The following is a 22,988-nucleotide window of genomic DNA, read 5'->3' as shown; positions in this document are numbered from 1 at the left end:
TTTGGATGTGTAGGTTTTTTTTTTGCCATTTCTTATTATTAAATTGTGTTATCCCATAAATAACATGTATCACCTATCCACAGATTCCTTAATATTTGTATGATCATTAGAGTCTAACCACCTAGACCTCCACCGATAAAGTCTCCTGTGTGAATGGAACAGTAGTAAACATATCATACATAGGACCGAGGTGCTCTACGCATGTTGTTGACCAAGAGCTTTTGCTCCTGATTCTATACTTAATGCCCAAACCATTGGAAAGGTAAATTCACATTTTGCAACAAGATAGCCAAGTTTTGATATTTATTTGTTTTTATTTAGATATCTATCTATCTGGCAATGTTATTTGGCATACAAAAAATGTACGAACCAACCAGCTCATCCTGGATAAGGCTCCAACGATCCTCATCATGGAAAAAACACTCCTGCCTAATGTGGTGGAATGATGAACTGAAGTGAGAAGACTTCAAGCTGTATGCTTTATCCAAAATTATGCACAAGCTCTATTCCAACTGAGTTAAAAATTACATTCCCGTACATCCACAATTATGTTGATGTTCCTACGCTTTTTACACTCCATGAATAACGCCTGGAGTATGGCTGGAAAGAATCTTACTACAGATAAAAGTTATTTAGCACCTTACAGAAACCATCAGTGTTTGAGAACTACGGTATATTACTGCATCATTTGGGCACTATTACATGGTGGCCATCATGGCTGCCACCAGGAATTTCAGGGCTTCATACTGGCAAAATTGTTGGCCCCCCTTGAGACTATGCTCCACCCTAGCTCCGCCTTCATGTCTCGAACCTTCCACAGTCACACCGCACACTCTTGGAAAAACTCCACTTATGCACCACATCCACACCAATCACACACTAACAGTTCCCACCAAACACCAGATCACATATATAGCATCCCCTAATCACATACATGCCTTGAAAGGCCCTAATAATTATCACATATGATGTGTATAGGGGATAATAATATATACAGTGGCTCGGCTGTGCTGCCCCAGCCAGTTTGGACCCCCCTTCTTTGCTTCTGCTCACCAGGCCCACATATAAGTAATGGAGTAATTCCTTGACAGTGGCCCTGGTGGTTATCACCAAAAGATAATGCATATAGCTCCGCTAAATATAAGGTTATCTCTGATCACATGAAATGATTACAGCAATAGTCCTACAAGGCTGAGCTGAAAATGGAATGTTCATAAACAATATTATAACTAATAGCTACTAGAGAAGAGTGAATCTGCCAGATTTGATTCACTTGAGATCGGACGGGAAATTCGATTTGAGCTGAATTGCTGGTAAAAGCCATTTATTATACTCTCTGCAGACCCCAAAGCATGATAAATGGAAGGGTTACAAAATAAAAAATACAATATTTACCCCATCTCTCACCTATCCTGACTCTACATATCTTGTCAGTATTGTGCTACCTTGCTTCCTCCCTTCAGCTCCCATCTCTCCTTCACTTTTCTGCGACTCTGGCACTCACAAGATCTCACAAGTGCCTGAGATGATCCTAAAGCCCCCTCCTCCCCCCCCCCCCCCGTATACATTAGTTAACTTGTTAGTCAACACCTATATCTCCTGACTCGCCCATACACAGAAGCACTTGGCAAATTACAGAGCTCTTCTGTTCTCTATTAGAGATCAGCTACCAGATTCTTCCAGCTATGGCTTACAGAGAACAAAGGATTAGCCACTGGAAATACAAAATGCTGGATCCTTCTACCCACTAATATCAACTGTTTAGGAAGAGTTTGGATACTTTCATGCACGTTAGATGGTCGTCTAATCCAACCGATATAGACGGGCTTGGGCATTTTATGAGTCTAATGACTATGGGGTCATTTGGCTTCCCATAAACAATTGATTAAAGCTGGTTGACCAATTAATGTGTATGGGGCCTCCGGCCTCTCTCCTGACAGATTGAGTAAAAATAATCATGGGTTCTCCAGGTAGATACGTTTCTGATAACAGGGTAAGTTTCTGCTCTACCCACTAAAACCCCATGACTTAGGGGTCAGGAAGATACAGATCCAGCAAAGTCTACTGTGACTCTGATGACACAAAGCTGAGATAACACAGCACAATAAAATGTAAAGCTGACTGAAGCAATTAAATTAAACTAATTGGGAGGGGGCGTGGCCAGCAGCTCAAGGAGCAGGACGTGCTTCCATTAAGCTCCTCTGCTGGCTATTTATATCTAACTTAATCCGCACTTATCAACAACCCATCCACTGGACTTGAGATATTTAATCAGCTCCTTTCTGGTCCAGGAGACTTTTACACCCTTTTGAGCCCTCAAACTGATCTTATATCGGGCTTAGACCCCGAGGCCTACATGTGAGCCTGAGGCTGGCTGGACGGGCCGAGTGGACCATCAAGTGCGGTGAAATAGCCGACTCGCTGCAGCGGGGGTTTCTCCACCTCCCCCTGCATCTACAGCTGGAGTGCCCGAACGCTTAAATAACTAAAATTCCCGGTGGGGACGGGGGGATTGGGTCACGGTGCGAGGAGAAGGTAAGAGGTCTGAAGGAGAAGTGTGCCCTGCGGCGCCATTGCCCCCCCCCCCAGCCTGCTGAGTACACCACGGCTCTGCTGTAATCTGGCAGAGAAGATCAGCCGACGAAGCGACGCTGAGGCTGAACGGCTGTTACTTCCAGCCTACACTGGAGAGAGCTGCTGCACGGAAGCACTGCTGCTGAGCGCTGCTCCCATCCCCCTTGCTCCGGCTCAGCGATCATAATTGCCTACCTCCTGCTGCTCCGGCCTGTGATCAGATACCTGTGGGGTCTGTAGCTGCGCCCTGACTCGGCTCTCACCCCTGACCCCTGGACGCTGGGACGTGAGAGAGGAGAACGAAGTGTGGCAGGCGGTCGGTGGTCCCTCTGTCCTGGCGGTGATTGAAGACGTCTGCGCTCCTGGGAGGCGCGGGAACTTTTCGTGCCAGCGCCATATTGGCTGATATGGTGAAGAAGCCCTGCATTTGATGAAGGCTCTATGGTGTGACGGGGGATTCTGAGGAAGGAGTGGATGGCAACTAATCGAACTGACGCGGGTACGGTCACGGTAGCGTCCTTTAATGTGAAAGGTTTAAATTCCCCTGCAAAACGCAGTCAGATACTAACACTGTTAAAAAAACAATCTACACAAATAGCCTTCTTGCAAGAAACTCACTTTAAAATGGGAAGAACCCCTAATATGTCTTTCTCCCCTTTCCCAACTTGGTACAACAGCTGTTCCTCCTCCGCCTCTAGGGGAGTAAGTATAGCGCTTAAAAAAGGTCTCCCATTCACACTAGAGGATAGTCTGACTGATTCGGAAGGCAGATTTGTTTTTATAAAAGGGCTATTAGCAAACACAAAAATAACCTTAGCAAATTTATACGCCCCAAATATAAACCAGACACAATGGATTCTCAAAACATTGGACACTCTACAGCTTTTTAAGGAAGGTTTATTGATTGTGGGAGGGGACCTAAACCTGACTCTACAACCTAACCTAGACACCTCTAGTGGTTCCTCTTCCATTCCTCAAAAATCGAGACAAAAACTCCTAAATAAGCTAAACTCTCTACAACTAATAGACCCCTGGCGAAGCTTCTACCCCACATCGAAAGATTACACATTTTTCTCGTCACCACACAACTCTTATCATCGCATTGATTACTTTCTAGTACAATCTCGAGCCTTACATCTAGTAAAATCTTCTAAAATTGGCACAATCACTTTATCAGATCACGCCCCTGTCTTCATTGAGATTCTCATCACCACGTTACCTAGGCCCGCTATGACCTGGAGACTTAATGAATCGTTGATTGATAGCCCGAGACATACAGACAAACTTAGAGCCATCATCTCTCATTTCTTCAGTGAAAACATAAATACGGGTCATCTCACTCCCATTATATGGGAAACACATAAAGCCGTTCTCAGGGGTGAACTCATCTCACTTAGCTCGTACATTAAAAAACAAAGAGAAAAAGAAATCCAATCTCTCCTCCACCAAATAACCACTGCAGAGCGTACACATAAAAGTACTAAATCACCTGAGTCTCACCAGGATCTTGTTTTTCTTCGTAACAAGCTCAAAGACTTATTAAATGTAAAGTCAGCAAAATTGTTTATGCATTGCAGACACCGCTTTTATTTGCATGGCAATAAAAGTGGGAAACTCACCACACAATTGCTAAAGAAGCAAAAAGAGAAAAAATTCATTAAAAAAATTGTTGCGTCGACGGGCAGGAGAGTGGTGGACTCAAAAGAGATTGCTGAGACCTTCCGGCAGTACTATGAGTCCCTCTATAATCTGCCCCTTTCTGATGATATGAAAAATTGTCCGACAGCCATGACTAAAATCCAAACTTTTTTGGCCTCTCTCCCCCTTCCAAAAATCTCCCCTGAAGAAGGTAACGCACTCACGGCCAAAATTACACTTAAAGAATTAGAAGACATCCTAAAAACCATCCCGAATGGGAAGGCACCTGGCCCCGACGGTTTCCCGGTGGGCTATTACAAAAAGTTCTCTGATATTCTTCTTCCCCACCTAGTTGATCTGTTTAATTCCTTTCTAGAAGGGAAGCTCCCACCTCGCCAGGCACTTGAGGCCTACATTGCTATTATACCTAAGGAGGGGAAAGACGACAGCCTGTGTAGCAATTACCGCCCTATCTCATTGCTCAACACTGACCTGAAACTGTGGGCTAAGGTGTTGGCTTCGAGGTTGAATGGTGTCTTGTGCAGAATTATTCGGCCTGACCAGGTGGGTTTCGTGAAGGGTCGCGAAGGCAAACATAATTCTACTAAAATCCTCCACGCTATTTCATATGCAAATAAGACTAAGACTCCATTGACTATTCTGTCAACTGATGCTGAAAAAGCATTTGACAGAATTAGCTGGAGATACATGGTCTGTACGCTTCAAAAGTTTGCCTTCCCACAAGCCTTTATAGATGCTGTAATGTCCCTCTACGTAGATCCGTCTGCTAGGGTCGGTGTGAACGGTTTTTTTTCCGAACCATTTAATATATCTAACGGTACCAGACAGGGCTGTCCTCTCTCTCCCTCCCTCTTTATCATGGTCATGGAAACCCTGATGGAAAAGATTAGACAGGATAGTGAGATCATAGGCCTTAAGATGGGTAAACTTGAGGTCAAAGTAGCTGCTTTTGCCGACGACCTCTTAATCTTAACCTCCAATCCCAAAACATCTTTCCCGAAGTTAATGTCCCTGTTTGCCGATTTTGGTGAGATATCTAACTTTAAAATAAATGCAAATAAATCTGAAGCATTAAATATCTCAGCAAAAAACTCAGATATACTGGATTTAAAAGAAAACACCCCCTTTAACTGGCCATCAGAGAAACTAAAATATCTTGGAGTTTATCTAACGGCTGATCCTTCCTCCCTATATAGATGTAATTATACTCCCCTCCTGACAAGGCTTCAAACGGATTTAAAAAACTACAACATACCTTATTTATCTTGGATGGGCAGAATAAATGTCATTAAATCTTATATTTTCCCTAAAATATTTTATACCATGAACATGGTTCCCATATCCCTTCCCAACTCATTCTTCCATTCAGCCAACCAACTGTTCTCCCAGTTTATATGGAAATACAAAAGAGCCAGACTCCCTTTTAAAATTCTTTCTCTTCCTAGAGGTAGCGGCGGTCTTGGCCTTCCAGATATCAAAACATATTACAAAGCCATACATATTGCTAGATGGTTTAACCTGGTAAAACCCAATCCAGAAAATCTCAATACATATCTAGAACTTGCTATACTAGGGGATGAAGCTGATCTCTATCTTTGGTCGTCTTTTAATTGCACACGCATAAAATCTAATGAGATCCTATCTAACACCCTATCCATAAAACGTTCCCTTATACCAAACCAGCTTCCGTATTGCCATTTTCTAGACAATATTCCAATTAAGATCATCCCATGGTTGGTGGACCCTACCTATCAAGACATTTATGGACTCTGGACATCCCTACCAGACGCCCCAATTTCTCAGTTCCTTTCAAACCGAATACCTTGCATTGATAATTGGCCGATCAGTGCCATAAAACAACCTACTAATTTTCTCCAGAAATATCATATACACCGTATAATGACCGCGTTTAGAGCTAAGATAAACCAATCTACGGATTGGCTCTGGCTTGACTTGCTAGTGAGGTTGAAAACTCCAATCACTAAACTGGTTTCTAAACTATACGTGAACCTCCTTAAAAGTTCAACTCAATTTAAACCCTTATATCTTTCTTCCTGGGAGATGGAGTTGGGTCTGACGCTTTCCCCTCATGAAACTCAGCGGGTACTAGCCAATTCCCATGGGTTCTCCAGATGCATCCTATTGCAGGAAAATGCATTTAAGATCCTTTCCAGGTGGTATCATACCCCAGAAAGACTGTTTCATTTGGGATTGGTGGATTCCCCGCAGTGTTGGAGATGTTCTCGATGTGTGGGGTCCTTAGCGCATATTTTCTGGCTCTGTCCGGAATTGAAACAATTTTGGGCAGATGTAAATATATCTTTACAAGATATGGGCCTGATGGATCGGGATCTAACTCCCCAGGAGGTGCTGCTCTCTCTTCCTTCTTCCTCTTTTAACCTAAAGAAACACGACTTACTACCCATTTTATTAGCGGCCGCAAAACACTTAATCTCAATACACTGGAGAAAAACATCTCCCCCAACGCTGGAAGAATGGATCCTCAAAGTCCAAGACTTATATCGTTTGGAGGAATTATCTAGCTGGGAGGCACGCTCTCACGAGAAATTCAAGGATTCTTGGCTTCCGTGGGAGGTGTTTTTGTCCCCTACTCTTGGACTTGGGGCGGAGGATCCCCCTTGAGGAATTCATCTACTAGTCCCCTACCAAGAGTTCTGTTTGGCCCTTCCTACTTATCTTTTCTTTAGCAAGACGCGATGACCGTCCTGACTCTATTTTTTGCATGTTCCAGCCATTTTCTTTGCCGTCCACTCCTCCTTCACCTCATCTGAATTCAATTATATCCACGGTAAATTAGTCCTTCCGTCTCACCCTCTAGCCTTACAAATTTTTTATCATAACTCGTACTGTTTCTAGGGCTAGTTCTTTGCAGTCCTGAAATTTTGTTCTAAGTTCTGTAAGCTCAACTGTCTTCACTTTCTAGGGAATGTATACGTTTAATCCATCTGCCATGAATATCCTTAGACATATTATAATATGACAAATACCCGTATTTCTTGACATGAGAGCAAATGTTAACTGTTTTATTACTGTTAATTGAAAACTTAAATAAAGAATTTCAAAAAAAAAAAAAAAATTAAACTAATTGGGGGGTTACTTAATAGCCTGTTTAGACAGCCCAACCACACTTCTATGCACATATATTTTTCACATTTAGCTGTATGCCCGCAATGAGGTTTTGGTGAGTTTTTGATGCTGCATATTTTCGCTGTGTTAATAATGTAGTATCTTACAGTTCCAGCAAAGTGAATGGGATTTATTGATATCTCATGCCCACTGTGTTTCAAATCCCCAACATGCCAATTTCTCCCGCAGTTACGCTGAAAAGTGTGAGTGTTATGTGCAGATTTTTCCCATAGACTTGAATTAGATGGAAAAAATCTGCATGTATTGCATTTTTAGTGCATTTCCATAGTGGAAATGCATCAAAAACACATGTAATCCACATATGATTGAATGAACAAAGTTTTATCAAAGCCAAATACCAGGAAGCATAAAAAACAAAGCAACTTTATTTATAACATGACATTCCAAAAAGAGACGTCTCCATGACATCTCCTTGGCTGTCTGCAGCTTCCAATACCTCTGCAACCTGTCTGAAGTCTCCCTTATATCTCCAATCAGCCTATGGCTTGTAGTAGCTCTCATATTTGTTTCCAGGCTTCCAGGACCACTACTAAGTGTCCGCCTGTGGTTTCCAGCACATCTCTTGTCCACTTACAGCTTCCAGGATTCCTGTTACATGTCTGCCTGCGGCTTCCAGGATTTTTCCTGTTTGCTTGCGGCTACTAGGACCTCTGCTACCTGTTCCCGGTCTTCCAGGACCTCTGTTGCATGTCTGCCTATGGCTTCCAGGATGTTTCCTGCCTGCTTGCGGCTTCCAGGATATCTGCTACCTATTTCTGGTCTTCCAGGACATCTTTAATGTGTCCACCTGTGGCTTCCAAGACGTCTCCTGTTCGCTTGCGGCTTTCAGAACCTCTGCTACCTGTTTCTGGTCTTCCAGGATCACTCCTATTTAACTGCAGTCTCTAGGAAAACTAAATGTGGCTTTCAGTACCTCTACTACTTGTTCCCAGTCTTCCAGGACCTCTGCTACGTATCCACCTGCGGCTTACAAGATGTCTCCTGTCTGCTTGCTACTTCCAGTACCTCTGCTACATGCTTCCAGCGTGCCTCATCTACCTGCTGCACCGATATCTGTGGCCCCTGTACCCACTCAGACCTTGGGCTTTCAGGCTCCACCTCACCCAGTGAGCCTGACAAATCTGTACTGAGAGCAGGATGCACATTGGATGGTTGGCCAGTTTCTCTGTCAGCTTTCGTCAATGTGTGTGGAGTTATTTAGGGGAATTTTTTTACCTTTTTTCTGACTGGATCAATTGCATTTACAGTTGATATAATCTCAACCTAATCGAAATTTATTTTAAGCTTTATTATATTAAGTGTTAATGAAAACTAAACGGGAAAAACAAAGAATTCTAAAATCAAACAAACAGCTCTTTTCTTTTCTTCAAACAAGACATCTTTAGTGTAAATGAAATCGGTGCGAACATTGTGCGACCTGTAAATATATTAAACACATAATAATAAGAAGAAAACACCTTCAGGGCACCAGCGGTTTCTTCAGGTTCCTGCGCTTATCTTATTAGTTTTACATATAGATGTGTTTACTATTGACAGTAGGCGAAGAGCGTGAAGCTTCCATTATATTATAATAATCTCGCTGCCGGTAACTTCTTTAGTGTAAAGGGAGGTCACTGCTCTCAATCTACGTTATATTACAGAACACACAGACAAACAAATAAATTGAATGACTGGTCATGGAAATCCTAAACGCAAAGCTACATTTATCTAATACATGAGTCTTATTGTTCTGGCGAAGGAACATAAAATTGTGCCCACCAGGGTCAGAGAAGAAGGAGAAATCATGGGTATAGAAATAAGACATTTCTATATTTTACATTATGTTACATTATCTTATATAATAAATGAATATATAAACTGGCCATTGTGCATACAATACACATGTACTGATTCATCACAGAATGTATCTCTATCATTTATCTAAACTTTCCAACAATTATGTGATTATAGGCATCACAATACTGAAAAGACGATCTCTATAAGGATAAATTCCGATTAATCAGCACAGAGCTTTGGTCTTGTAGAACAAGATGTGGGCTGTCCTTGCCATAAAGTAATGGAAATCTTGTCGATTTGTCAATAGGATATGATGGTCACTGTTAAGATATTGGGATTACCTGGCGTATTTTCTACTTGTTTATTACCATTACGATAGCTACACTTAAGGCAATGTGCACACAACGAGTATTTGCAGCAAATTTTTCTGCAGCAAAAAACAGTGTTGGCAAGAAAAACACTCACTGCATAAAATACTCACGTTATTGACTTGATTTTGATGTGTTTACACTTGTGTTTTGTCCCATTCATTTGAGTAAGAGAAAAAAGCGCTGCAAAAACACTGAAAGAATTGCTCTATAGTTGAAAAAAAAAATGCTTTGATGGCTCAAGTCCGCAAAATAAAAAAATAAGCAGCATGTGCACGAGATGTCAGAACCCTCATTTATTTTGAATGTAGTGTATAATTCTATTTTTCTGTAGCAAAAAATGCACCGAAAAAAAGTGGCAAAAATGCAATTTGTGAACAAGCCCTAACAGTTATCTGTTGGATGAAATATGATACACGATGTGCTGGGATCCCCTGTTCAGCTTTCTGGTTTTGTAAAGCAAAATATTTTCCTGTAATTATGCGCTTATGGCAGGTGCGGCGCTGCCTCATGTCATATGTTCTACTTGTTCAGATTGGCTAATTTGCTCTCGCTCACCCAGCATTTACTGCATTAGGGCAGTCCCACACGTCCAGATAATTACGGTACCAGAAAAATCGGTACCGGAATTATCCGTGTCCGTGTGCCTGTGCGTTTCTGTGGCACATCAGTGTGGCACACGTGTGCCGCCCGTGTGCCCACTGGGTACCACACGCACCGTGCAGGAGACAGCGCTAAAGTTTAGCGCTGTCCCCTGCATCTGGTGCTGAAGCCGCGATTCATATCTTCTCTGCAGCAGCGTTTGCTGTAAAGAAGATATGATAAATCCTTTTTTTTTGTTTCTCGTGTTTAAAATAAAGGTCCATGTCCCCACCCCCCTCCCACCCACTGTGCGCCCGCCCGCTGTTCTTAAAATACTCACTCAGCTCCCTCGCTGGCTGGCGCTGCTTCCTGTCCTGGCCGCACCTTTTACTGTATGAGCGGTCACGTGGGGCCGCCGATTACAGTCATGAATATCCCATAGGGGTGGAGCCGCATATTCATCACTGTAAATGAGCAGCCCCACGTGACCGCTCATACAGTAAAAGGTGCGGCCAGGACAGGAAGCAGCGCCAGCCAGCGAGGGAGCTGGATGAGCATTTTAATAACAGCGAGTGGGCGCACAGGGGGTGGGAGGGGGGTGGGGACATGGACCTTTATTTTAAACACGAGAAACAAAAAAAAGGATTTATCATATCTTCTTTACAGCAAACACTGCTGCAGAGAAGATATGAATGGCGGCTTCAGCACCACGTGGGGGGGACAGCGCTTACTGTAGCACTGTCTCCTGCACAGAACACGGACTGCACACGGACAACGTCCGTGTGCGGTACGTGTTTTACACGGACCCATTGACTTTAATGGGTCTGTGTAATCCGTGCGCTCCCACGAACACTGACATGTCTCCATGTTTGGCACACGGAGACACAATCCGCAAAAAATCAATGACATCTGCACAGATGCATTGATTTGAATGTGTCTACGTGTGTCAGTGCCTCTGGTACGTGAGGAAACTGTCACCTCACGTACCGGAGCCACTGACGTGTGAAACTGGCCTAATTGAAGTTTATACATAGCACTAGAAATAGGCCCGATGCTATCGCATCGGGAGTGCGGTGAAATTAACATCTGTGTGCGTCACCGCTATTCCCCACACCGGCACAGTAACAGCCACGTCGTTACCACGCATGTGCAGGTAGAGCGCACAGTTGTGGCTGTTATTGCGCATGCGTGGGAAAAGTGGTGATGTGAGTGTCACGTGCGCAGGCGCAAGTGACACTGCCACAGTGCCTTATAGGATTCGGGGACAGCACCTGGAAGTCCCAACTGGTGATTATTATATAGGACTAGAAATAGGCCTGATGCTATCACATCGGGAGTGCATATTCCCCACGCAGACGCAGTAACAGCCGCGTAGTTACCGCACATGCGCGAGTAGAGCGGGTAGAGTACAGTTGTGGCTGTTACTGCACATGCTTGGGAATAGCGGTGACGTGCATGTCACTTGCGCAGGCGCAGTTCGTGGCCTTGTGGCCACGAACTGCGCCTGCGCAAATGACATGCACGTCACCGCTATTCCCGCGCAAGTGTAGTAACGACGTGGCTGTTACTGCGCTTGCGTGGGAATAGTGGAGACGTGTATGTCACTTGCGCAGGCACAAGTGACACTGCTGCGGTGCTTTATGGGATTCGGGGACACCAGCCGGAAGTCCCAACTGGCGATTATATAATAGGATATCCATGGGCTTATAAAGGAGTGGAAGATCTGTCGGTACCCCTTCTGAAAAACATTTATATGAATGTAATGCAGTGACTGGTTTTATACTGTATGTGGTTTTATATAATCTGTGCTGAAGCCGTTTGTTAGCCTGTGGACAGGGTTGGCTATTAGAAGCCAATCCATGGTGGTAGGAGTTAGGTGTGAATGTAGGAACTATGTTTTCTGTTTGTTGCGGGACTGGCAAGCAGCTTCTGAAGCAGCAAGAAGAAATTGCTGCTTGGAAAAGACCACAAGTGGAGAGTGTGTTTACCTCAGACAAATAAAAGATAGCAAGACTGAGAACAAGTTTCTACAAGCAACTGACATTAATATGGCCAGAGTGCAGAGATTGAAAGAGAAATAAGAAGGCTCATTTGCACCTACAGTGAGTACAGCCATAGTATAAATGAGCTGTGGAGCCGTAATTTCCTAAGGCAACTAGAAGGAATGAGCTACAGGTACACCTGTAGTGGATCATAAAGAAGGTAAATGGCCAGAATTAGAAAGCTTGAAAAGTACTCTGACATTCGTGTATAATATCAATACCATCAAAATGCCGTGGGTGTTACGCATAAGAAGAAGGCTCTGTATGACACCTGTATGACACCGAAAATTTGTACTGAAAGTGTAATGCCTGCTATTAATTGTGAAAGTTCTATTCAATGAATTCCATTAAAGATATTTTTATATTTTTACATCAGACTCTGATCTTCCAGATTCATTGCATATTGTCAAAGTCGCTCTATACCATCAAACTACTTGTGGCCTGATTAGGGGTCGACCTCAATCCTCCACAACATGAACACATACTCAGGTGCTTTGGGACCATGATGCAAACCTTGCATGAATCGTCCGTTACAGGCGTTAAGTACATTTGGTGTGACCATCCATTGCCTTCAAAATAACATTGAAGCATGAAAAATCGGAAGAGACTTGCAGGACCTTGGTATGGCAGCCGCTTTAATTATCTATGCCTGCCAAACTAGAGCCCTGCGGATCTCCTGCTGCCTGATGGCAACTCTGATGCTTCTTCTGATTAGTAGGCCCAGCGTGACATTATGATGCACCGATCATAATAATCATAAGAGGCGCTATGGATGTCGGCATGCAGCAGAAGGTCTGCAGGAGACTCTTCTCTGGCAGCCACAGACAATCAACATGGCCGCTATATCAGGGTCCTACAAATCTTTTTGCTCAATTCTGATACATAAATATAACATAATCTAAGGTGATAAACCTTGGAACTTTATATTGTTTTCAGCTTACAAAGCACCAGAGTTGTGCACGTTTATCACAGAGACTCAGTGGTGCATTCACCGTCCAACAACTACGTTACGTTTTTTGGCTCCCGGCGGTCCGCCACAACACGGCGCAACCATCGCACGACGGTTGCAACGTGTGTCAATGCATCGCAATGCGTCGCTAATGTAAATCTATGGGGCAAACTTTGCAGGATGCGTTTTTTCCCCTAAACGACGCATTGCAACGTATTGCAAAAAACGCCAGTATGAAAGTAGCCTTAGGCGACAGACATTTCATGCTAACTTGTGCTTCTTCTGTGCATTGACCCCGAAGTAGTGTTGTCAATACACTTAAACATGTCTAACAGATACCCACTAGTGGATACAAGAGAGAACTGCATACAACATTGCAAAATTCAAATGTAAACATGTTCACCATAGGTTACAATTAAAAATATTGAAAAAAAAGAAAAACAACAACATACAGAACATAGGAAAAGAAAATACGAAAAAGAAATGTAGTAATATTTTTTTAAAAATCACAAGATATTTATGGTCTTTTAGAACCACATTACCGAGTGGCACAGTTTGCACAATCCATTTTGCATCTACTTGTAACTACACCTTGTGGCGATCTCTGCCCAGCCTCAAAGGTGCTGCTTGTTGATTACCAGCAAAATGATAAACCTTGGGGTCACCTCGATGGCAGCTCCTAACATGTTCAATTAGCCTATGCCTCGTTTCCTCGCTTATACCACTGATTAAGTGCACAGAGAAGGTCGGTGAGTGCCGTGGTGCCGCGGTCTTTTTCTTCGCTTGGAATCACATTATCAGCAGTTGTAAGTTTGAATTCAACATGAGTATTTCATGCTCACAACCACTTAGGCATATACACTATAGCGATCTTCACACTGGTCTTTATGAAGAGGCAGGATGGAGTACGATTCTCCTGATTTATTAAAAGATGCACGCCTCTTAATGATTCAGTGTGTACATGGCCAAAAATCTTACTCCATTTCTTGCTGGAATAAGACTTTTGGCATAGCAAACACCACCACTCATCATGAATTTGACAGGCGGTGTGTGCCACGCCCCATCCCACCGCAGCTCCGCTCACTTTACCGGAGCTGTACAAACATGGAGTGAGAACGCCAAAAGCCACAAAATTTGAGTGAGCTGCGACTTTTCAAAGCTTTTTATAACCAAATTCTGGTATAAAAGCATTGGTGAATAGGGCTTTGTATGGCTCTTCATATTAGGATCAAAGCTTTATTGTGCCGACGCGTTTCGTGGCAATCTTCCTCAGGGCCAAAAGTTTTACAGAATCTGTTTACAGCAGTGGTTTTATACAAAACCTTCATGGCATCACAATTACAAACAAACAGACATCACTTCCTGTGAAAACGCCCCCTCCAATGTCAGGATGTCATAAAACAGTTACAATTTATTATTAGTATATTGTATTATTATACAATGACTTTATTTCAAAATCTAAACTCTGATGAAACACATTATCCACCTAAACAATCAGTCTTTAATTAAAATAAAAATATATGAAAAAAACTAATGATCACTACATATTAATTTTTTTCTAAAACCTTCATAATATAAAGATATTGTGACTGTCGTGTGACACCTCAACTTTGCAGGGGGCGTTTTCACAGGAAGTGATGTTTGTTTGCTGTGATGTCATGAAGGTTTGGTACAAAACCTCAACCATTCCCAACAAGTGGAGAGATAGTATGATGGTAATGGCTAGCCCTAAGTGGTCTGGCTTGCCCAAAACTTGTGAGTTTGATTCTTGCTATATTTCAGAAAAAAAATTAATATGTAGTGATCATTAGTTTTTTTATATATATTTTTTTTTAATTAAAGACTGATTGTTTAGGTGGATAATGTGTTTCATCAGAGTTTAGATTTTGAAATAAAGTCATTGTAACTGTTTTGTGACATTCTGGCATTGGAGGGGGCGTTTTCACAGGAAGTGATGTCTGTTTGTTTGTAATTGTGATGCCGTGAAGGTTTTGTATAAAGCCACTGCTGTAAACAGATACTGGAAAACTTTAGGCCCCGAGGCGAAACGCGTCGGCACAATAAAGCTTTTAAGAACATGTCCATCGTTGCATGGTCAGCGCGGATACAAGATTCCAGGTCTTCTTCTTCATTCTTTGTGACATTGGTATCCACAGGAGTCTGCAGCGACCACTGTTTCCTTTCATATCCTGCAAGGGGTTGTGACCTTTCACAACCTGTAAAGGTGAGTGCACCTACCACATATTGTCATCCAAATTATCACTTTTATCGCCCTATGTGCGCTCTCTTTTCTTAATTTCTTCATATTAGGAGGCATGCAGGCAAGGTATTACTCTCTGTACATGGGCCATGGAGTACTACGGTGTGAATTCACACATAAAGGGGTTGTCTCTTTTAAAAAAAAAAAAAAATGCCATATCATTGAAGAGATTTAAAGTAACCCTTTTGGGTTCTAACACTGTCTCTTTTCAGTTGTTCAAGGTTTTGTTGATTGACTGCAGTCGTTTTGTCACATCTACAGTGATTGTAACTGCCGCAGCCAATCACTAGGCTCAGTGGCTCTGCAAATGCAGTTGGCCTAGTCAATTGAATTGGTATAAGTTGAAGTTGACCACTTTTTGAGTTTACGCTAAATACAGAGGCATACCCAACACAGAGGATGGGTACATTGCTGCTATGGAGGCAAAGATGGGCCAGTACTGAACCTTTTCCCCTAATTTGTGAGACACTGTTATATTAAGCCTCTGGTTGGAGCTCAGTATTAATAAATCTATTCCATATGCATTTACCTCCCCCTAGAGGTGGCGGAATGTAGCCAGAATTTTGTCACTTATCAAGTCAGAAAATCTTGTTTTTAACAGATTGCTGTTACAAGTAAGAAGTTCCCACAAACTTATAAAAAATACCGTAAATAAGTCTTTGCTAGTATCATGTTCAGGTTAATGCCTTATAAAATGCTAACTCCATATAAAAATGACACGGAAAAGAAGACAGTAAGAAAGCACTACTTGCATCTTAAGCGTTTTTCCAGGAATGCTGAGCAAGACCTACTTTCTCATAGTACTTGATCTCGTAGTCCAGAATGACCCCATTAGGATAGTCGGGTTCTTGCCATGAAAGAGCAATACTGTTTTGAGAGGCCCAGTCTTTCCTCACCATACCAATTAGTGAAGGAGCTGAAATAGAAAAAAAATAACAGTATAAGCAGCAGTGAAAGACTACAGTTCAGGTATTGTAAAATAGGGCACCAGGAGACTTATTTTACACTATTTTCCGGTTTAGGTTCTGTGTATTGCAGTTCTAATTTAGATATATGCATGGAATCATGTGTAATGTTTAAAGGAAATCTGTCACCAGGTTTTTGCCACATAATCTCGGACGACATAAAGTAAGGAACGATACACTGATTACAGTGATGTGTAAGTACTGGACTGCTCGCTATAGTTTTGATATAATCTCTTTGTTATAAGTAGGAAATCACTAGTGGACTAGTAAACCTGCTGTCATGTAGTTCTCCATATTTGTGACCTCTGTATAACCCCTCCTCCACTACTGATTGGCAGCTTTCTGCCTATGCACAGTAAACACAGAAAACTGCCAATCAGAGGGGTGGGTGGGATTATACACAGCTCAGCATTTAGAGAACTGCTAGATCTGTGTTATGCACGTAGATGTGGAACTATGTATACATGGTTCGGGGAGAGCCTGGAGGGGTGTAACTAAGTGACAACTGGTTCTTCACTAGAGCCCCTGATGGTGTGGTTAGACTTGAACCCTGGATGATGCCAGGTGCTACTCCAGGACAGAACCCGGAGCCACAACAGTCGACCCCAAAGGGACAGGGCCGCAGTACCCTTCAGGAACTGGTTAACAGGAGGACTAGTGGCTTGTCGACAGAACAGGTTCAGAATAAGACTGCACGGATAGTAGACAAAACAGGTTCCATATAGGACTGCACGTCTGTTAGACAGAACAGGTACTGGATCATGCACGGACAGGATAGGTTCAGGAACACAGGGCAGACTCAGTGCAGGAACACAGGTTCAGACTGGACAGGTGAGAGTAGCGGTACAGGTGTGGATGAGATGGATCAGACTCTGGACTGGTACAAGTAGGACAGGCTTAGGAGCAGTTTACAGTAGGATGGCAGAATCAAGTTCAGACAGGATTGACAGGATCATGTAGATAGGATGAACAGGATCAGAATCAGATAGCCCAAGTACAAGGACCTTATAACTAGGTAGCAGGATAGCACACTGATACTAATGTTGCTACGGCACCTCACAATAGGGGAGGGTGCCTTAAATATCAGACGTTTGCCAAATTTGGCTGGGGACATTTTCAGAAGCATGTGCATTGTCCCTTTAAAGGCAGTGAACGCACCCTAGCACACTCCCAAAAAACATGTGTGCTGTACGCAGGTCCAGGGAGGAAGCAAATGCACGCGTTAACTGGAACAGCGTAGGATCCAAAAAATCTGCTTGCTGAAAACCCCTCTTTTACAGGCCATGTCACTCAACTCCATTACTCACTGCCCAAAAGCGTGCATGGATTCTGGAACTCAGTCTGAAGTGAGAAGTGATCCTGGCGTCACTCAGGTTTGCCATCTTTGCCCAAAGTCTACAGGGTCTGCACTTTAGCTCAGAGCCTTCTTGACATTTTGGGTAACACAGCAATTATGCTGTTAATTGGGTAGTGCACTACATGGGAAAAATCACTATTTCTGACCGTTATAAGATTTGTTTCCTGCATTTTTACAAGTTTCCAATCTTTTTGATGGAGATGGATTAATCAAATTAATCCCTCAACACACAAATAATTTTCCTAATGGAACACATATTTCAAAAATAATTAGAGGATCCAAGGCCGGCTCCAGGTTTTTGCCCTGGGCCCTGGGTGAAAGAATCTCAGTGGGCCACTTTAATACCGTATATACCACAATTCATGATGCACTGATACCACAGAGAAGTATAGGTATAGTACAATTCCAAAGATTTTGCCTACTTCTTACATTTCATGAATAATATGATATATATTGTTAATTCTACAATACCATACAGCAGAGGGGATTTATGCAAGTCAACCCCATAGGGAAAGATATATATCTCGGTACCGTGTTAGCCAGTGGATAGAAAAATATTTAGAACTGAGAGTCCTCAGTGGTTGATACCTTTTAATGGCTAACAGAAAAGATGGTAACAAATTGCAAGCTTTCAAGACTACACAGGTCTCTTCATCAGGCAAAGACTAAAAGAAATTCTGAAGAATCACATATTTATGCACAACATAGCACAGAAAAATGCCATAGATAAGACAGGTGGCGTTAAGCAGAAATACCATTATGTGAGTGATAAACAGTTATGTCCATAAATATTGGAACAGTTCATAGATAAGGAGTGTGAATGTTTTATTGTCCTCTGATTGGGGTATCAACCACTGAGGACTCTCAATTCTAAATATTTTTCAACCCCTTATATGCCAATTCATGTACCCTACACAGGGTAGGACGTCGCACCAATATTACTAGAATTTAGAACGTTTCATACTTTACACTGCCAATCCTACAGATTCCATATCTCCTCTCTTCTCACCTTTGGTTTGTTTTACAATATTTGTCATTTTGTCCTTTTACTGCTTCTTCTGTTTATATATAATATGGCAACATTATAATATCTGAGCTAAATCTCAGAGGACGGGATGAGAAACATCATATATTTCCTTATCATATATTCTCGTATATAGCTGTGGTGACCAGTCAGATCGTAAGGAGGAGAATACGTTCTGTACAGAGGTCAGAATTATAAGGCTAATATCCATATGGAAATAAGTAGTTGTGAATTACAGGCAGCTGACACAGAAGGTGTAAATCAAGATTTCCCCAAAGTGTGACTCTGACCAAGGTCAATCAGCAGAGCTCACTAAACAACACATTGGTCACTGAGCTGTGAAAATTCTCCTGAAGTATAGATGCCATATCTATAGGCTATCATTCATCAAATATAAGTATTTATCCTTCCGGCAGGACGCTTGAACAGTATATGTAAATATACTTTTTTCACTGCATTGACAAGCATAGTCAGCGATGCTTAAGACAAGAGAATCCTGCAAAAAACATATTGTCCAGTACATAGTCATATAGATGCCATCAAATCTAATCTATCTATCTATCTATCTATCTATCCATCACATTTCTTTCTTTCTTTCTTTCTTTCTTTCTTTCTTATTTATCACATTTCATTATATCTACCATCTAGCTAAATGTCTATCTATCTGTTTATCTCCTATCAATCTATCTGAAAAAATTCCATGTCTGCCCGCTTGTCATGGGGTTACCACAAAACAAGGGGGACAGAAGACCACAGTGTCTGATTTCACATACTCCTGCACTAATTAGAAGCACTTCACCATCATATTAAACATTGCTCGTTTCTGGTAGCAGTGCAGGGGTTAATCTTTTCAGTTGAGAGCTCCTGGAACTTGCCTGCTTTTATGGTCTAAGCTGTTCACTGTTGACCACTCTGCTATATATACTCACCTCTGGCAAGCAGGGATTACCAGTGTTAGTTTCACACTGCCTGGATCTGGAGTTGGAGGTGTTGGTTGTTTGAGGAGCCCTTTGGAATGTTGTTCAGAAGACTGTTGCTTGGTGATCTGTCTGTGTGCATATCCTCATCTCTCCATTTGTTTTTTCCTTCCTTTACTACCCGGTGTTCCACTCTGTTTTTTTTTAGGGCATATTTGTATTACTGGTATTTTCATTTATCACTGTACGTCTTCCCTTGTTAGTCTTGTTTGTGTTTTCTTAAACACTACAATTCCCCACTTTCCTGGGTGGGTGAGGGTACAGATAAGGGCTGATTTAGGAGCTCAACAAGGCAAGAGGCCACAGCGTCTTCACCATCAGAAGTAATCTGGGGAGAAGGGATAGCTAGGGTTACTCTATCTTTAGGTATAGGGAAGGAGCCCCAGTCCCAGGATATCCAGCAATAGTGTTACGACACCCCCCATCCTTTATTTGTTTCAAGAATATACTTTTCTATTATCTGGATTGCACCAGCATCCCTATTTCTGTGATTTCCAGCATTAGGATTATCTACTTCAAGACACTCTTCATTCAATTGAAGGTAACAGTAAGGTTTAGTAGGAGATTAATAAATACAGTGTTATATACAGATGAAGGATATTATGCATATGGCATAAATATTATGGCACACACAGTGTGTAGCTATAACGATTCCACCCCACAGTGTTGAGCTGTCTATCTCAATTGTCAGTCTGGTACAGAGGCGTGCTGAGCTGTCTGTGCTTGGCCATCCAATCTGAGACTGGGAGGTGCTGAGCTCTCGTCAGGTGCCCCTGGTTTCCTTAATTGTTTAGCTATTTAACTGATCTAGCAGTTCCGGTTATCTATCAGCTGTAGCTTCAGCTAAGTGTGGTTGGTTTACTCTGTGCTTTGTATTTTGCTTGTTGATGTATCGCTGCCTGACCATGGACCTCGTTCTGACAAACAATCTGTTTAACCCCTTTGCTCTGATCTGCTTTCCTCCTGGTATTTTGACATTGGACCGTTACCTGACTACGACTTTGTCTCTTCCCTCTGTTTATGACATACCTCGACTACGCTGACTGACGGATTATCTGTGAGAAGTGACTTGGCGTCACAGCAGCCACATCCATGCCTATTGGTGTCAGAGGCGGCACTACACATGTCTATACATCACAATTAGTGCCAGCCTCCTGCCATGTGCCCATACAGCTCAAATACAGACTATTCCTCCGCTTCAGTCTCAAGTCCAGCTCCTCACAGCACTGACACTAATCACAGTAGGGGCTGCCATCCATACACCTATGTGACCAACTGGCACATGGGGCACTAGGATTAACAGTTAATATCACAGCATGGGCCTCGCTCCCCACTGCTGCTGCACTTCAGTTAGGAGGAAGTGATGGGTGGCAGCAGCAGGATGGGTCCGCCCCAAGAGCAGGACCTGACCCAGAGGAAAATGGATGCTGATGTGTGCCGACCGTAAAGCAGCCGCAGACGGTTTCTCTGTCCTGTTTGTCCATATATACTGATCCATATATTTTGCACTACATTCCAGAAATGTAATGAAATGAAATGTAACGACATCAAAGTACAGTGTTTATTATAGTGGTGTATACACAATAATAATTTAGTAAATCAGATAATTATAGTATATGCTTAGAATTAATATCAAAATGTTGTATACACATTAGGACGTAGATCCTGGACCAGCGATAGTAGAGCCTTGGATTGGTTGTTGGCCAGGGCAATGTGGTTTATATAACGTTTGCATCTTCTCACTCTCCGAAAATACATTTATCTACATAAAGTGCCTACAAATCTGCTCTGAGTGTATGTACAGACCTGGAATCAGAAAATCAGATAATTATATTGAAAGCTTTGCTGGGGACAAGGTTGTCATATTCCTGGTTCCCACTTACTGTAATGTTTGCAGATAAGTATAGCTTACGTTACTGTGTGCGGGAAATGCTGAGCTAGTTCTATACAGTATTGATGAAATGCAAAATGCTAGCACATCTGCTTTACTTTGTGCTAGTATCAATAATTGGTAGAGGCTAAAGTTCAACTTTCTCCTCTGAGCCTTTCGCCAAGTAGCTCAAAAGGATGAAACCAATGTATGCTGGATATTGACAATATACTTTTAAGCATTGTCCTATTCGATATGTCCTGCCCTGTGTAACATTATATACACCCATATTCTGAAAGATTTATTACAATGGTGCAGACTTGGAGCTGTTTTTGGTAGAAAAGAAACAATAGAAGGCTCATTCTTAGAGCTCCTGTAGACGTCCGATTTTTTCGCATACGAGTGTCATCCAATTTTCTCATAAGTGGAGAGATTAAAAAAAAAATCTCCATCTTCTCAATTCCGACAGTCTGTGAAAATCAGATGGCAGAATGTCATCAGTGTGTCTGGTTTTACCATCAGTGTATCATCAGTGTGTCCGGTTTTACCATCAGCGTGTGTCATCAATGTATTTGGTTTTACTGTCAGTGTATCATCACTGTGTCTGGTTTTATTATCAGCGTATCATCAGTGTGTCTGGTTTTATTATCAGCGTATCATCACTGTGTCTGGTTTTACTGTCAGTGTATCATCAGTGTGTACAGTTTTACCATCAGTGTGTCATCAGTGTGTCCGGTTTTATTATCAGTGTATCATCAGTGTGTCCGGTTTTACTGTCAGTGTGTCATCAGTGTGTACAGTTTTACTGTCAGTGTGTCATCAGTGTGTACAGTTTTACTGTCAGTGTGTCATCAGTGTGTCCGGTTCTACTGTCAGTGTATCATCAGTGTGTCCGGTTTTACCCTCAGTGTATCATCAGTGTGTCCGGTTCTACTGTCAGTGTATCATCAGTGTGTCCGGTTTTACTGTCAGTGTATCATCAGTGTGTACAGTTTTACTGTCAGTGTGTCATCAGTGTGTCCGTTTTTATTATCAGTGTATCATCAGTGTGTCCGGTTTTATTATCAGTGTATCATCAGTGTGTCCGGTTCTACTGTCAGTGTGTCATCAGTGTGTCCGGTTTTATCCTCAGTGTATCATCAGTGTGTCCGGTTCTACTGTCAGTGTATCATCAGTGTGTCCAGTTTTACTGTCAGTGTGTCATCAGTGTGTCCGGTTTTACCCTCAGTGTATCATCAGTGTGTCCAGTTTTACTGTCAGTGTGTCATCAGTGTGTCCAGTTTTACTGTCAGTGTGTCATCAGTGTGTCCAGTTTTATTATCAGTGTATCATCAGTGTGTCCGGTTTTATTATCAGTGTATCATCAGTGTGTCCGGTTTTACCGTCAGCGTGTGTCATCAATGTATTTGGTTTTACT

General features: G+C 42.3%; 1 protein-coding gene across 2 annotated transcripts in view; it reads right to left on the bottom strand.

Moving 5' to 3' along the window:
- EPHA6 (EPH receptor A6) overlaps positions 1-22,988 on the bottom strand; it is a 1,249,313-nt gene that overhangs the window by 396,080 nt on the left and 830,245 nt on the right. For both annotated transcript variants that reach the window (XM_069760991.1, XM_069760992.1), the window contains exon 6: positions 16,170-16,294. In XM_069760991.1, the coding sequence (XP_069617092.1) occupies positions 16,170-16,294 (125 nt within the window). The remainder of the gene's footprint in view (positions 1-16,169; positions 16,295-22,988) is intronic.

Source organism: Ranitomeya imitator, chromosome 3 (assembly GCF_032444005.1).
Source record: "Ranitomeya imitator isolate aRanImi1 chromosome 3, aRanImi1.pri, whole genome shotgun sequence".
Classification (NCBI taxonomy): Eukaryota; Metazoa; Chordata; class Amphibia; order Anura; family Dendrobatidae; genus Ranitomeya; species Ranitomeya imitator.
Note: the sequence above shows the minus strand (reverse complement) of the source record. Positions and strands in the feature narration are given on the sequence as shown.